The 14571-nt window shown below is 41.2% G+C and overlaps 1 protein-coding gene across 1 annotated transcript in view; it reads right to left on the reverse strand.

The window, feature by feature from the left end:
- Positions 1-14571, reverse strand: part of cfap99 (cilia and flagella associated protein 99) — a 155047-nt gene that overhangs the window by 17615 nt on the left and 122861 nt on the right. Inside the window, exon 12 of the mRNA XM_041185362.1 lies at positions 7603-7754. Coding sequence (XP_041041296.1) covers positions 7603-7754 — 152 coding nt within the window. The remainder of the gene's footprint in view (positions 1-7602; positions 7755-14571) is intronic.

A 14571-nucleotide genomic window follows, 5' to 3' on the forward strand; every position in this document is an offset into this window, starting at 1 on the left:
GGAGACCTTAAGCAAACAAGCCATGGTTTACTCCCCGCATGATAAACCCCCACCTGCTACTTGGTTAAAACCAGTGGCAGCGGGATGAGGTCTTTAAGTGGGTATTAATTGCTCTCTTAAGGGCTTCAATTGGCAGTGGGGTGGAAGGCCGACCATGAGTCTTCCTGCCACAGACTTGGTGGGAAGGTGGCAAGGTCTCCATCTGTCCCCAAATTCACCATGAAGGAGGCACAAGGTTCCACTCACAAATTTGACTGTCATCTTCTCTGCAATTGAATAGCCTGTCAAGACATACTTGTGCGCAGTGGTCACTCGGGAAAAGTAATGTAACATGTTCAACAACTATGGAATTGTGTGCTCAGCAAGGAGTTGATGCCTTCAGGAAAAGAGGGAAATGGAGGAAGTTAGTTGAAAACATTCTGAGGATGAAGCTCTTCTTTTCACAGCCAAGGATAATTTTTAGTTTTTTTTTTCACCCAGTGAGGGGGGTAAGGTCTGGAATGCACTGCCTGAGAGGCAGGTTCAATCCAAACATGCAAAAGGGAATTAGACTGTTATCTGAAAAGGAGGAATGTGCAGGGTTACAGGGAGAAACTGTGAGAATAACACCAGGTGAATTGATCATTTGAGGTGCCTGTACAGACACGATGGGCCAAATGGCCTCCTTCTGCGCTGTAACAATTCTGGGATTCTGGGATTCCCTGGCATAAATAGGAGACGATGGAAGAATAAACTTGATACTGCATCGGCACATTCCTGTTAACATTCTGTTATTTTCCTAGGTGCTTTGGCATGAAAAAGGGCTAATTAAAAATCTTGTAGTAAAAGAACCATTAGTGACCACAGTATGATAGAATTTTGCTTTATGTTTGAAAGTGAGGTGTTTCACTCTGAAACAAGGGTGTTAAAGTTGAATAAAGGAAATTATGAAGGCATGAGGGACAAGTTGGCTGAGGTGGATTGGAAAATACATTAAAAGATATGACTGTACATAGGCAATGGATAGTCTTCAAAGAACTATTACATAGTTTACAGCACCTATTCATTCCTTCAAGGTGCAAAAATGCCAAAAAAGTCAGTCAACTGTGGCTGACAAAGGAAGTTAAGGATTGCATAAGATTAAAAGAAAAGGATTATAAAGTTGCCAGAAGCAGTAGTAAATTGGGAGGGTTTTAGAATACAGCAAAGGAAGACCAATAAACTGGTAAAGAAAGGGAGAATAATATGAATACAATCTAACAAAAAACATAAAACAGACTGTAAAAGTATAGGTATGTAAAAAGGAAGCGTTTGGCTAAGACAAATGTGGGTCCATTAAATTCATGATGGGGGATAGAGAAATAGCAGAGAAACTACATGATTACTTTGTGTCTGTTTTCATTGAGGAAGATACAGAAAATCTCCCAGATTTAGAGATCCAAGGGATTAGGGAGAATGAGGAATTGAAGGAAATTAGTATAAGAAAGAAGGTTGCATGAGAGAAATTAATGGGACTGGAATTTGCTAAGTCCCCAGGACCTGATATTCTGCATCTCAGATTGTTGAAAGAGGTTGCCATAGAGGTAGTGGATGCATTGGTGATCATTTTCCAAAATTCAAAAGATTCAATCCTGAAGATTTGAAGGTAGCAAATGTCACCCCACTATTTAAGAAGGGAAGGAGAGAGAAAACAGGGAACTACAGACCTGTTAGCCTTACATCAGTAATAGGGAAAATGCTAGAATCTATAATAAAGGATGTGATAAATGGATACTTGGATAATCATGATCTGATTGGACATAGTCAGCATGGATTTGCGAATGGGAAGTCATGTTTGACGAACTTGTTGGAGTTTTTTGAGGATGTTACTCACAAAATTGATAGAGAGTCATTTGACGTAGTATACTTGGATTTTCAGATGCTTTTGATAAAGTCCCCTACAGGAGGTTGATTAGCAAAATAAAAGCACTTGGGATAGGAGGCATTGTACTGGCATGGATTAAGGATTGGCTACCAGGTAGAAAACAGAGAGTAGGAATAAATGGGTCATTCTTGTGTTGGCAGGCTGTGACTGGTGGGGTACCACAAGGATCAGTGCTTGGGCCCCAGCTGTTCACAATATATATCAATGATTTGGATGTGGGGACTAAATGTAATATTTCCAAGTTCACAGATGATATCAAGCTAGGTGGGAATGTGTGTTGTGAGGAAGATGTAAAGCAGCTACAGGAGGATTTGGACTGACTTAGTGAGTGGGCAAGAACATGGCAAATGGTATACAATGTACAAAAATGTGAGGTTATCCACTTTGGTAGAAGGAACAGATGTGCAGATGATTTCCTAAATGGTAAGAGATTAGAAAGTGTAGATGTAGAAAGGGACCTGGGTGTCCTTGCCCATAAGTCATTGAAAGCTAACATGCAGGTGTAGCAGGCAATTGGAACAGCTAATGAAATGTTAGCCTTTATCACAAGAGGATTTGAGTACAGGAGTAGTGAAGTCTTGCTTCAGTGGTCTCGAAGCTTGGTTAGACTGCACCTGGAGTATTGTGTGCAGTTTTGGTCCCCTTACCTCAGAAAGGATATTATTGCCATAGAAGGAGTGCAACGAAGATTCACCAGACTTGTTCCGGGGATGGCAGGACTGTCTTATGAAGGGAGATTGGGCAAACTCGGCCTGTATTCTCTGGAGTTTAAAGAATGAAAGGTGACCTAATTTGAAATGTACAAAATACTTAAAGGGATAGACAGGGTAAATGCAGATAAGCTCTTTCCCCTGCTTGAGGGGTCTAGAACCAGGAGACACAATTTCAAAATAAGGGGGAAGCCACTTAGGACTGAGATGAGGAGAAATTTCTTTACTCAGAAGGTTGTGAATCTTTGGAATTCTCTACCCCAGAGTGCCATAGAAGATCAGTCATTGAGTATGTTTAAGGTAGAGATTGATAGGTTAACAATAACCTAAATGGTTGTGGGGATAGTGCGGATAAAAGGCATTGAAGTGTTTGATCAGCCATGATAGTATTAAGACCATAAGACATAGGAGCAGACGTAGGCCATTCAGCCCACCGAGTCTGCTCTACCATTCAATTAGATCATGGCTGATTTGATAATCCTCAACTCCACTTTCCTGCCTTTTCCTCATAATCCTTGAATCCCTTACTGGCTAAAAATCTGTCTATCCCAGCCTTGAATATACTTAACAACCCAGCCTCTATAGCCCCCTGAGGTAAAGAATACCACAGATTGACTACCTTCTGAGAGAAGAAATTCCTCCTCATCTCTGTTTTAAGTGGGCAGCCCCCTTATTCTGAGATTATGCCCCCTGGTCCTAGACTCTCCCACAAGAGGAAACAACCTCTCAGCATCTACCCTATCAAGCCCCATAAGAATCTTATATGTTTCAATATGGTAGCCTCTCATTTGTCTAAACTCCACTGAGTACAGGTCCAAATGATTCAACCTCTCCTCATAAGAAAATCACTTCATCCCCGGGATCAATCTAGAGAACCCTCTCTGGACTGCCTCTAATGCCAGTGCTTGTTTCCTTAGATAAAGGGACCAAAACTGTTTATAGTATTCTAGGTGTGGTATAACTAGTGCCTTGTATAGTTTTGGGAAGATCTCCCTATTTTTATACTCCATTCCATTTGCTTTACCTATTACCTACTGAAACTGTATGCTAGCTTTTTGGGATTCATGCACGAGGACCCCCAAATCCCTCTGTGCTGCAGCTTTCTTCAGTCTTTCTCCATTTACGTAATATTTAGCTCCTCTATTCTTCCTGCCACAGTGCATAACCTCACACTTTCCCACATTATATTCCATCTGCCATGTTTTTGCCCACTCACTTAACCTGTCTCTATCCCTCTGTAGATTCTTTGTATCATCCTCATCACTTGCCTTTTGTGTCTTCCACAAACTTGATGATAGTACATTCATTTCCCTCATCCAAGTCATTCATATATATTGTAAATAATTGGGGCCCCAGCACTGATCCCTGTGGCACTCCACTAGTTACAGGTTGCCATCCTGAAAATGCCCACCGTATCCCAACTCTCTGTCTTCTGTTAGTTAGCCAATCCTCTATCCATGCACATATACTACCCCCAACACCATGGGCTCTTATCTTATTAAGTAGCCTTATGTGTGGTACCTTATTGAACGCCTTTTAGAAATCCAAATATATTACATCTACTGGTTCCCCTTTATCTATCCTGCTTGTTACCTCCTCAAAGAATTTTAATAACTTTGTGAGGCATGATGTCCCCTTCATGAAGCCATGCTGACTCTGCTTGATTAGATTATGCATTTTTAAATGCTCTGCTATTACATCCTTCATAACAGACTCCAACATTTTCCCAATGACAGATGTTAAGCTAACTGGCCAGTAGTTACCTGTTTTTTGTCTCACTCACTTTTTGAATAAGGGTGTTACATTGGCAGTTTTCCAATTCTCTGGGACTTTTCCAGAACCTAAGGACTCTTGGAAGATTACTACCAGTGCATCCACTATCTCTGCAGCTATTTCCTTTAATATCCTAGAATGCAACCCATCAGGTCCAGGTGACTTATCAGCCTTTAGCCCCATTACTTTCCCTAGTACTTTTTCTCTCGTGATAGTTATTATATTTATTTCCTCCCCCCACCCCCTTTTGCCCCATGATTTTTTTAGTATTTTTGGTATGCTATTAGTATCTTCTACCATGAAGACTGATGCAAAGTATTTATTCAACTCCTCTGCCATTTCCTGGTTCCCCATTATTATTTCCCCAGCCTCATTCTCTAAAGGGCCTATATTGAGTTTGGCCTCTCTTCCTTTTTATATGTTTACTGTCCATTTTTATATTATGTGCAAGTTTACCCTCAAAGTTTATTTTCTCCCTCTTTATTTTTTTTGGTCATCTTCTGTTGGTTTTTAAAACATTCCCAATCCTTTGACTTACCACTAATCTTTGCCACATTATATGTGTTTTCTTTCACTTTGATACTATCCTTAATTTCTTGTCTTATTAAGTAACCATGGTTGGTTTATCTCCTTCCTACAATCCTTCTTCCTTACTGGAATATATCTTTGTCGTGAACTATTTTCTTAAACGTCTGCCTTTGTTCATCAACCCATCTTTTCTGCTAAACTCCTTTCCCAGTCCACTCCAGCTAACTCTGTTCTCATTCCTTTGTAATTACCCTTATTTAAGTTTAGCACAGATGTTTCCAAACTAAGTTTCTCACTCTCAAACTGAATGCTAAATTCGCGGTTGGATGCACAACATATTGTTCTAGGAAACTGTCCCGATTACACTTGCTCGTGGCAACCTCTGCAAATTTGATTTTCCCAATCTACCTGGAGATTAAAGTCATGATTAATATACTGCCTTTTTTATATGCCCTCATTATTTCTTGATTTATTCTCTGTCCGGCAGCATAGCTATTGTCAGGGGGCCTATAGGCTACTCCCATCAGTGTCTTCTTTCCCTTGTTATTTACTACCTCCATCCATAAAGATTCCACATCTTCTGATCCAAGATCATTTCTTGCTATCATACTTATTCCATCTTGTACTAACCAAAGCTATCCCACCACCCTTTCCTTCCTGCCTGTCCTTTCGAAAAGTCACATGCCCCTGAATATTTAGTTCCCAGCTTTGATCTCCTTGTAACCATGTCTCCGCAATGACTATACGATCATACTCATTAATCTCTATTGAGTGGTGGAGCAGTCTCGACAGGCTGAATGACCTTCTCTTGTAACTATATCCTATGGAACAGGGCGGGTGGTGGTGGGGAATTAAAATGTTATCCCTGTGAGTTGAATGCTCATGTGATTCTGTCCTGCAAGATAGCATATTAAAATTATTAATTTGGCTCAATAACTTGTATACCTCTCTCTGAATCAGAAGATTGTGGTTCAAGTCCTGCTTCAGGGCCTTATACTTCAGTACAGAACTGAGGAAATGCTGCATTGTCTGAAGTGAGGGCCCATTCATTTGTTCATGTGAACATAAAAGAATCCATCATACTATTTTGATAGAGCAATGGAGTGCTCACTAATACCCCAGCCAACATTTATCCCTCAGTCACCATAACTAACTGACAAAACCATCATTTATCTTGTTTGCTGTTGTAAAACATTCTGCATAAATTGTTTGCCGACATAACAACAATAGATGCACTTCAGAAGTAAATTCACTGATTGTGTACCAGTCTGCAATGTCTTGAGGCAGTGAAAGTTTAAACATACAAAAAACTGCTTCAAATTTCACTGCAGCAAAACCTTTGTCATAGGTGAGCCTAACATATGACTCCAAATATGTTTGCTGTTTTATTGTGTTCAATTTGCAAATAGATACTGTGACTGAATAAAGTATAGCCTTATCATATTCATGTCAAGATCTTTATAACTCACTCTACATGTCTTCATTAAAATGAATTAGCATTTCTTTGCTATTTGGGAGCGTTTGATAGAAAACTGTACAAGTAAAGATTATTTTCTTACAATCATGGAGTTTTACCACACTCGACCCCCAACTAGAATGGAGCTTGAATCCTTGAACTTTCAGTTAATGGTCAAGAGTGCTACTACCACTGAACTAAGGCAGACAGGCAGCCCTCCAAGGCTGAGGTTTAAGGATTATGTTGGATCAGAGCAGAGGATCCTTTACTATGTGTTTAATCAAATTTGTACATGACAGTGCAATAAAAACAGAAAATGCTGGAAGCACAACAGGCCTGTAACTCTCTGGAAAAGGAAATACAGTTTATGGTCTTAGCACTGGTATAGTAGGATGTTAGTAGGATCTCCTTTCAAAGGCTGATGAACATGCTATGTATTTTCAGCACCTTCTGTTAAATTTCAGATTTTTAACATTCATAGTGTTTCCGTTCTATAACTCTGAATGCTGTACAGGCCAGGATAGTTCCACGTTCAATCGCTGTCTATGCCAGAATTCTCATCCAGTAATAGCTACAGTAAGTGTGCAAACTGGGTACCACAATCACACATGAAATGAGTCAACTGCTTTGGACAAAAGAGAAAAAAATTATAACCGTGGTGAGCATATAGGCATTGGCACAGCAGTGTGATGTCAGGGATGGAAATTATATAAGAGAATTGAAATACTGCAACTAATTCCATTGGGACAGAAAAGGCTGCAAGGAGATTTAATTGACTTCTTTTTAAATTACGAAGAGTTTTGATAGAGTGAATAGCAAAAGATTATTTCCTCTGGTTGAGAAGTCAGTGACACAGGGTCATGAATTTAAAATTGTTATGAAGTGTAATTTCTTTACAGAGTTGTTGGAGCTAGGAATGCTTTGCCACAGGGAGCAGTTGAAGCAGAGACCTTTATATTGTTTAATTGAAAATTGGATAGACATCTGAAAAGTGGAGAAAGGCACAGAGCTATGGGAAGAGGCAAGGCCAGTGGGATTAGTTTTGGATTACAGGATTAATGAGCTGATAGGCTGAATGGTCTTCTGTGCTGTAAACTTCTGTGGTTCCAAGGGAGGTTATGTGATAAGGCACGCACGTACACGCAAACATACAGCTATTTCTATATTACACCATAAATGTTTGTGTAACTAATCACAAAGTTGACCTTCAGCTTTTGACAATTCATACTCACTTTGGCTAAATCCAGAAATTTGTGTTTAAACGTTGGCGCCATTTGCATTGCCCGAATTTCACGGATCAGCTCTGACTTTTTCCTAATTTCTTCATTGACCTTCTCCAAGGCCTGCTGAAGCATTTCTTCTGTTTCCTTATTCAACTCCTTAGCTGAAAAAAATATTGTCAATCACAAGTACTCACTAATTATCAGCACCATTGTCTAGTTATCTCAGGACAAAGCCAGCCAGCATTATAATATAATTTATCAGGTCTATTAGTAATTAGAAATCATATGATATGCAACTACTATACAAAATATGTACATTTATATATACCAGTGATTTTTCAAGTGGTAAGTCATAGGACACTTCCTCCTACCTCTCCCTGGACCATGACCCCACCACTGAATATCGAGCCATTGTTTCTAGGACTGTCACTGACCTCATCTCCTCTGGGGATCTTCCTCCTACAGCTTCCAACCTGATAGTCGCCCAACCTCGGACGGCCCGCTTCTATCTCCTACCCAAAATCCACAAACAGAACTGCCCCGGTAGACCGATCATCTTAGCTTGCTCCTGCCTCACAGAACTCATTTCTCGTTATCTTGACTCCCTTCTCTCTCCCCTTGTCCAGTCCCTTCCCACCTACATCCGTGATTCCTCTGACACCTTACGTCACATCAACAATTTCCAGTTCGCCGGCCCCAACCGCTTCCTCTTCACCATGGACGTCCAATCCCTCTACACCTCCATCCCCCACCAGGATGGTCTGAGGGCCCTTAGCTTCTTCCTCGAACAGAGGCCCGAACAATCCCCATCCACCACTACTCTCCTCCGTCTGGCTGAACTTGTTCTCACACTGAACAATTTCTCCTTCAACTCCTTTCACTTCCTCCAAATAAAAGGTGTGGCTATGGGTACCCGCAGGGGCCCCAGCTATGCCTGTCTCTTTATGGGGTATGTGGAACATTCCTTGTTCCAGTCCTACTCCGGCCCCCTTCCACAACTCTTTCTCTGGTACATCGATGATTATTTGGGTGCTGCTTCATGCTCTTGTCGGGACTTGGAAAAATTTATTAATTTTGCTTCCAATCTCCACCCCTCCATCATTTTCACTTGGTCCATCTCTGACACTTCCCTTCCCTTCCTTGACCTCTCTGTCTCAATCTCTGGTGATAGACTGTCCACCAATATCCATTACAAACCTACCGACTCCCACAGCTACCTCGACTACAGCTCCTCACACCCCGCTTCCTGTAAGGACTCCATCCCATTCTCTCAGTTCCTTCGCCTCCGTCGCATCTGTTCTGATGATGCTACCATCAAAAACAGTTCCTCTGACATGTCCTCCTTCTTCCTTAACCAAGGTTTTCCACCCACGGTCATTGACAGGGCCCTCAACCGTGTCCGGCCCATCTCCCGCGCATCCGCCCTCACGCCTTCTCCTCCCTCCCAGAAACATGATAGGGTCCCCCTTGTCCTCACTTATCACCCCACCAGCCTCCGCATTCAAAGGATCATCCTCCGCCATTTCCGCCAACTCCAGCATGATGCCACCACCAAATACATCTTCCCTTCACCCCCACTATCGGCATTCCGTAGGGATCGTTCCCTCCGGGACACCCTGGTCCACTCCTCCATCACCCCCTACTCCTCAACCCCCTCCTATGGCACCACCCCATGCCCACGCAAAAGATGCAACACCTGCCCCTTTACTTCCTCTGTCCTCACCGTCCAAGGGCCCAAACACTCCTTTCAAGTGAAGCAGCATTTCACTTGCATTTCCCCCAACTTAGTCTACTGCATTCGTTGCTCCCAATGTGGTCTCCTCTACATTGGAGAGACCAAACGTAAACTGGGCGACCGCTTTGCAGAACACCTGCGGTCTGTCCGCAAGAATGACCCAAACCTCCCTGTCGCTTGCCATTTTAACACTCCACCCTGCTCTCTTGCCCACATGTCTGCCCTTGGCTTGCTGCATTGTTCCAGTGAAGCCCAACACAAACTGGAGGAACAACACCTCATCTTCCGACTAGGCACTTTACAGCCTTCCGGACTGAATATTGAATTCAACAACTTTAGGTCTTGAGCTCCCTCCTCCATCCCCACCCCCTTTCTGTTTCCCCCTTCCTTTTGTTTTTTCCAATAAATTATATAGATTTTTCTTTTCCAACCTATTTCCATTATTTTTAAATAATTTTAAATCTTTTATGCTCCCCCCACCCCCACTAGAGCTATACCTTGAGTGCCCTACTATCCATTCTTAATTAGCACATTCGTTTAGATAATATCACCAACTTTAACACCTATGTGTTCTTTTGTTCTGTTGTTTGTGACATCTTTTGATGATCTGCTTCTATTAGTTCTGTCGAAGGGTCATGAGCACTCGAAACGTCAACTCTTTTCTTCTCCGCTGATGCTGCCAGACCTGCTGAGTTTTTCCAGGTAATTCTGTTTTTGTTTTTGCTTCTATTACTGCTTGTTTGTCCCTACAACCACACCAACCCCCTCCACTTCTCTCTCTCTCCCCCCACCAAACCCCACCCCCCACCCCCCCAACAACACACCTTAAACCAGCTTATATTTCACCCCTTTCTTGGACTCACTCAAGTTCTGTCGAAGGGTCAAGAGGACTCAAAACGTCAACTCTTTCCTTCTCCGCCGATGCTGCCAGACCTGCTGAGTTTTTCCAGGTAATTCTGTTTTTGTTTTGGATTTCCAGCATCTGCAGTTTTTTTTGTTTTTATTTTAGTCATAGGATATATTGATTTTGATGAAAGAGCTGTCATACTACATAACTACAATATTATTTAAAATAAAAACAGAAAATGCTGGAAATACTCAGGTCAGGCAGCATCTGTGGAGTGGGAAATAAAGTTACTGTTTCAGATTGATGGCCTTTCATCAGAATTCTGCTTTACAATATTATTTAGTCAAATTCTGTTTTCATTACCTAAGACTTTGGTATGGTAGCTAAATTTGCCGCTGACACCAAGATAGGTAGGAGAGTAAGTTGTCAAAATGATGTAGTTTACAAAGGGATTGGTTAATTGAGTGGGCAAAATTTTGGCAAATGGAGTATAATGTGGGAAAATGTGAACTTATCTACTGTGGCAGAAAGAATATAGAATAAAACATTATACTATTTAAATAGAGTGAGATTGCAGAACTCAGGGGTACAGAGGAATCTGGGTATCCTGGTGCATGAATCACAAAAAGTTAGTACGCTGGTAGCAGGTGATTAGAAAGGCAAATAGAATGTTGGCATTTATTGCAAGGGGAATAGAATATACAAGTAGGGAAGTTTTACTGCAGCTGTACAAAACCCTGGTGAGCCCACATCTGGAGTATTGTGTACAGTTTTGGTCTCCTTATTTGAAAAGGGTTATAATTGCATTAGAAGCAGTTCAGAGAAGGTTCACCTGGCTCATTCCTCTGATGAAGGGCATATCCTATGAAGAAAGGTTTACCGGTTGGACTCTATCCATTGGCTTTTAGGAGAATGAGAGGTAATCGTATTGAAACATACCCACACCTGCACGCTGAGCGAAATATAGCAGGTAATGATGTCGGACGAGCATCCCGATGTCATTGTGCACTCATGCGATTTTTTTGGTTGGCGCGCGCATGCGCGGGAGAGTCAGCAGCATGCCCACCAACTATTAAGAGGTCTATTAAGGCCATTAATGTATTAATTAACCTGGATTTTTTGCTGTCCATTCAACTTTTCGGTTGGTGGGCAGGCAAATTGGCCAGGCGGCCTTTGGATTTTTATGGAAACCTCGTCCAAGGGGATTTCCGATCATGAGGTTTAAAAAATTAATTTAAAAAAAATGTTTGGGCAGAATTTTTATCATCAATATGTTTAGGTGACTGATTCTTATGGGTGGAAATATTTTTCAGAATTTCATGATGTTTAATTTTGGCTTTAAAATTCTTCAGATCCCTGAGGCAGCTCTCTGGCTTCAGAAAGCTTTCATTCCGCGCTCCCCCATGCCTGTACTGACTTCAGCACTCGCCCTCCTCCCGCCCCCACCCCAGCAGCGCTGGGCCTTTCAGCGTGCCTTTCATGCTGGCTGGCCGTTAATTGGCCAGCCAGCGTAAAATCGCGGTCGGGGGCCAATCATGGGTGGCGGTCTGTTTCCCAGCCACTCCTGGGCCCATCCACTGCGCCCGCCTGATGATTCGAAAATCTTCCCCATTACTTCTGAATTCAGTGCACACATATTCTCGTAATAAATACAAATGGCAAAACCATTGTGATAACACGACTAAGTTTCCCTTGTGGAGTTGGTCCGTCTGGCACACATCATCTGCCACGTCATAACAAATTGGGGCTCATCCGGGATATTTGAAATTCCTTAATTAATCTGGGGTTGGTGAATCTTAAGGTTATGAGTACGAGAAGCACACGAGGAATTCAGGAGTTAGTGTGAGCAGTTTTAATGCAGTGAGACTACAAAAATGGCTGTATCCATGGCTAAAACCTTTTTGGAAGTAGAGGATATAAGTCTGATTGGGTTACAAGAAGTATCTAAGGGTAAGTTAACAGAATTGGCAGTTAAGTTGCAGTTGGGGTTACCTGTAGGGGCAAAGAAAGCAGACATAGTGGAAGTGATAGCACAGCATTTGAGGTTGGAAGTGAGACCTGTCACGAGTGAGTCACAGCTGGAGGTAGAGAAACTTCTCTTACAATTGAAGAAGTTGGAATTTGAGCAAACAATGGAAATGAAAAAAAATTGAACTAGAGGAAACAGAAAAGGAAAAAGAAAAAGAAAGGGCAGTGGAGGAAAACGAGAAAGTATTTCAAAGAGAAATGGAAATGCAAAAACTCGCTCTCCAGAGATACAAGTTAGTAATGGAGGAAAGAGAGAAGGACAAAGAAAGAGAAGACTGTAAAAAGCTGAACTTTAAAAAAGAAATCTCAGATGCTGAGGAAGGCTCTGATGGTGAAAAAACCTTCAACCTAAAACCCAGTGGGGAGATGTTTAAATTTGTGCAAGCTCTTCCGAAGTTTGAAGAAAGGGATGTAGGAGTGTTCTTTATTTCATTTGAGAAGATAGCTGAGCAGATAAAATGGCCATAAGAAATCTGGACATTGCTTTTACAGTCTAGGTTGGTGGGTAGAGCTTTGAGGTTTATGCTTCACTGTCAGAAGTGTCGGTGGATTATGATGCAGTAAAAAAGGCTATTCTGAGTGCGTATGAGTCAGTTTCTGAGGCATACAGGCAGAAATTTAGGAATATAAGATAACAGCCTGAGCAAACTTATATTGAGTTTGAGAGAGTAAAAGAAAGTAATTTTGATCGGTGGATATGGCATTAAACATCTCAACTCTTAGGGAAGTAATTCTTTTGGAAGAATTCAAAGATTCAATTCCTTTGCTAGTGGGAACTCATATGGAGAAACAGAGGTTTAAAACGGTAAGACAAGCAGCAGAGATAGTTGATGATTATGAGTTAGTTCATAAATCTAAACCTTTTCTTCATCAGCTTGTTAAATCAGAGAGGGATAGAGAGTGGGAAGATGAAAGGAAGGTAGGTAGTCAGGGAAGTAGTTGGAAATTCTCAGGAAGTTTTTTCTCAGACTAAAAATGAAGGTGCTGAGGGTAGAAGTGACACTCGAAAATTGAGTTGTTTTCATTGTTATAAGGTAGGGCACATGAAGTCAATGTGGTGGAAGTTACAGGGAAAATCTGTTGTAATAATTGGATGCAGAAAAGTTATGGAAGTAAAAGTACAGCGGGTTCTGAGGTCCAGGCACAAGAAAAACCAGTAGTTTGTGTACAGATAAAGCAGGAAGAATCAGTGATAGGTAAAGAAGTGGGAATGTGTTCACAATTTACCAAAGGGAGCTCTGAAGAGCACGTTGCAGAACTGTTTAAAGATTTTGTATGTGAAGGGGAAGTCTTTCCATGTGTGCAGGGTGGAACAGGTAAATATATTAACATTTTAAAAGACACAGGGGCTAGTCAATCTTTTGTGTTATGGGATAGTGATATTTGTTGTTCAAAGGGAGTATTGCAGGAAAAGGTGGTAATAAGTGTGGTTCATGAAGGTGCTAAACCTATTCCATTGTGGAAGGTAAATTTAAAGAGTAAGTGGAAATCAGGTAAGGAGATTGTTGGAGTAGTGGAAACATTGCCCATTGTAGGGGTTCAATTTATTTTAGGTAATGATGTACCAGGTTCACAGATGTGGATGATGCCTTTGGTAGTTGAGCAACCTGCAGAGGTGCACTTGACAGAGGCGTTGTCGACAGAGCATCCTGGACTGTTTCCAGATTGTGGAGCAATGAGATTACAAGCTCACAGGTTGAAACAGGGAAAAAAGAATGTTAAAAGGCAGGGAAAAGGTATTGAAGTTCAATTAGCTGATGGTCATGAAGCTATTAACGTATATAATATTATTGGAAATATTTTTCTTTTAAAATAGAGGTTTAGTCCGTGGTTGTATCTTAATTGGATTAAAGCCAGCTAGTCTGGGTGCTTTGATGTGCACTAGCTTTGAGATGTAAGAGAGGTAGAGTGCATTTGCATTTTTTGAATAAAGCATTCAAGAAGGCAAGTGAAATTTGGCACCTAGCTAGCAGAGACCAAGCAATATGTTTATATTACTAATAAAACTGGTAGTATGAAAGGGGTTTTATTGTTAGAAGAGGCTGGAGATACAATGAGAATGTAAATTCAATGAGCTGTGCTAGGTATAACTTCAACAGTTATTGTGTGTGCAGAACTGAGGCAATGTGAGATCAAAGTAGCTGTAAGCCTCCAACTCTCTGCACAGGAATCAAAGTGAGAGGAACCTCGTTTTGAATTTGTAAAGTGAAAGTGCTTTGCCTGTTGTCTGGTTATGTTTATGGGTTGCTGTTGCCTTAATGGTGATTAGTTTGGGAATTTGTTATAAGTTATGATAGTAGTAATTTGTAGCCATATGTATATACTTAACTAGTGTAAATTAATAAAATGTTTCATTTAGTTTAATATA

Source organism: Carcharodon carcharias, chromosome 4 (genome assembly GCF_017639515.1).
Source record: "Carcharodon carcharias isolate sCarCar2 chromosome 4, sCarCar2.pri, whole genome shotgun sequence".
Classification (NCBI taxonomy): domain Eukaryota; kingdom Metazoa; phylum Chordata; class Chondrichthyes; order Lamniformes; family Lamnidae; genus Carcharodon; species Carcharodon carcharias.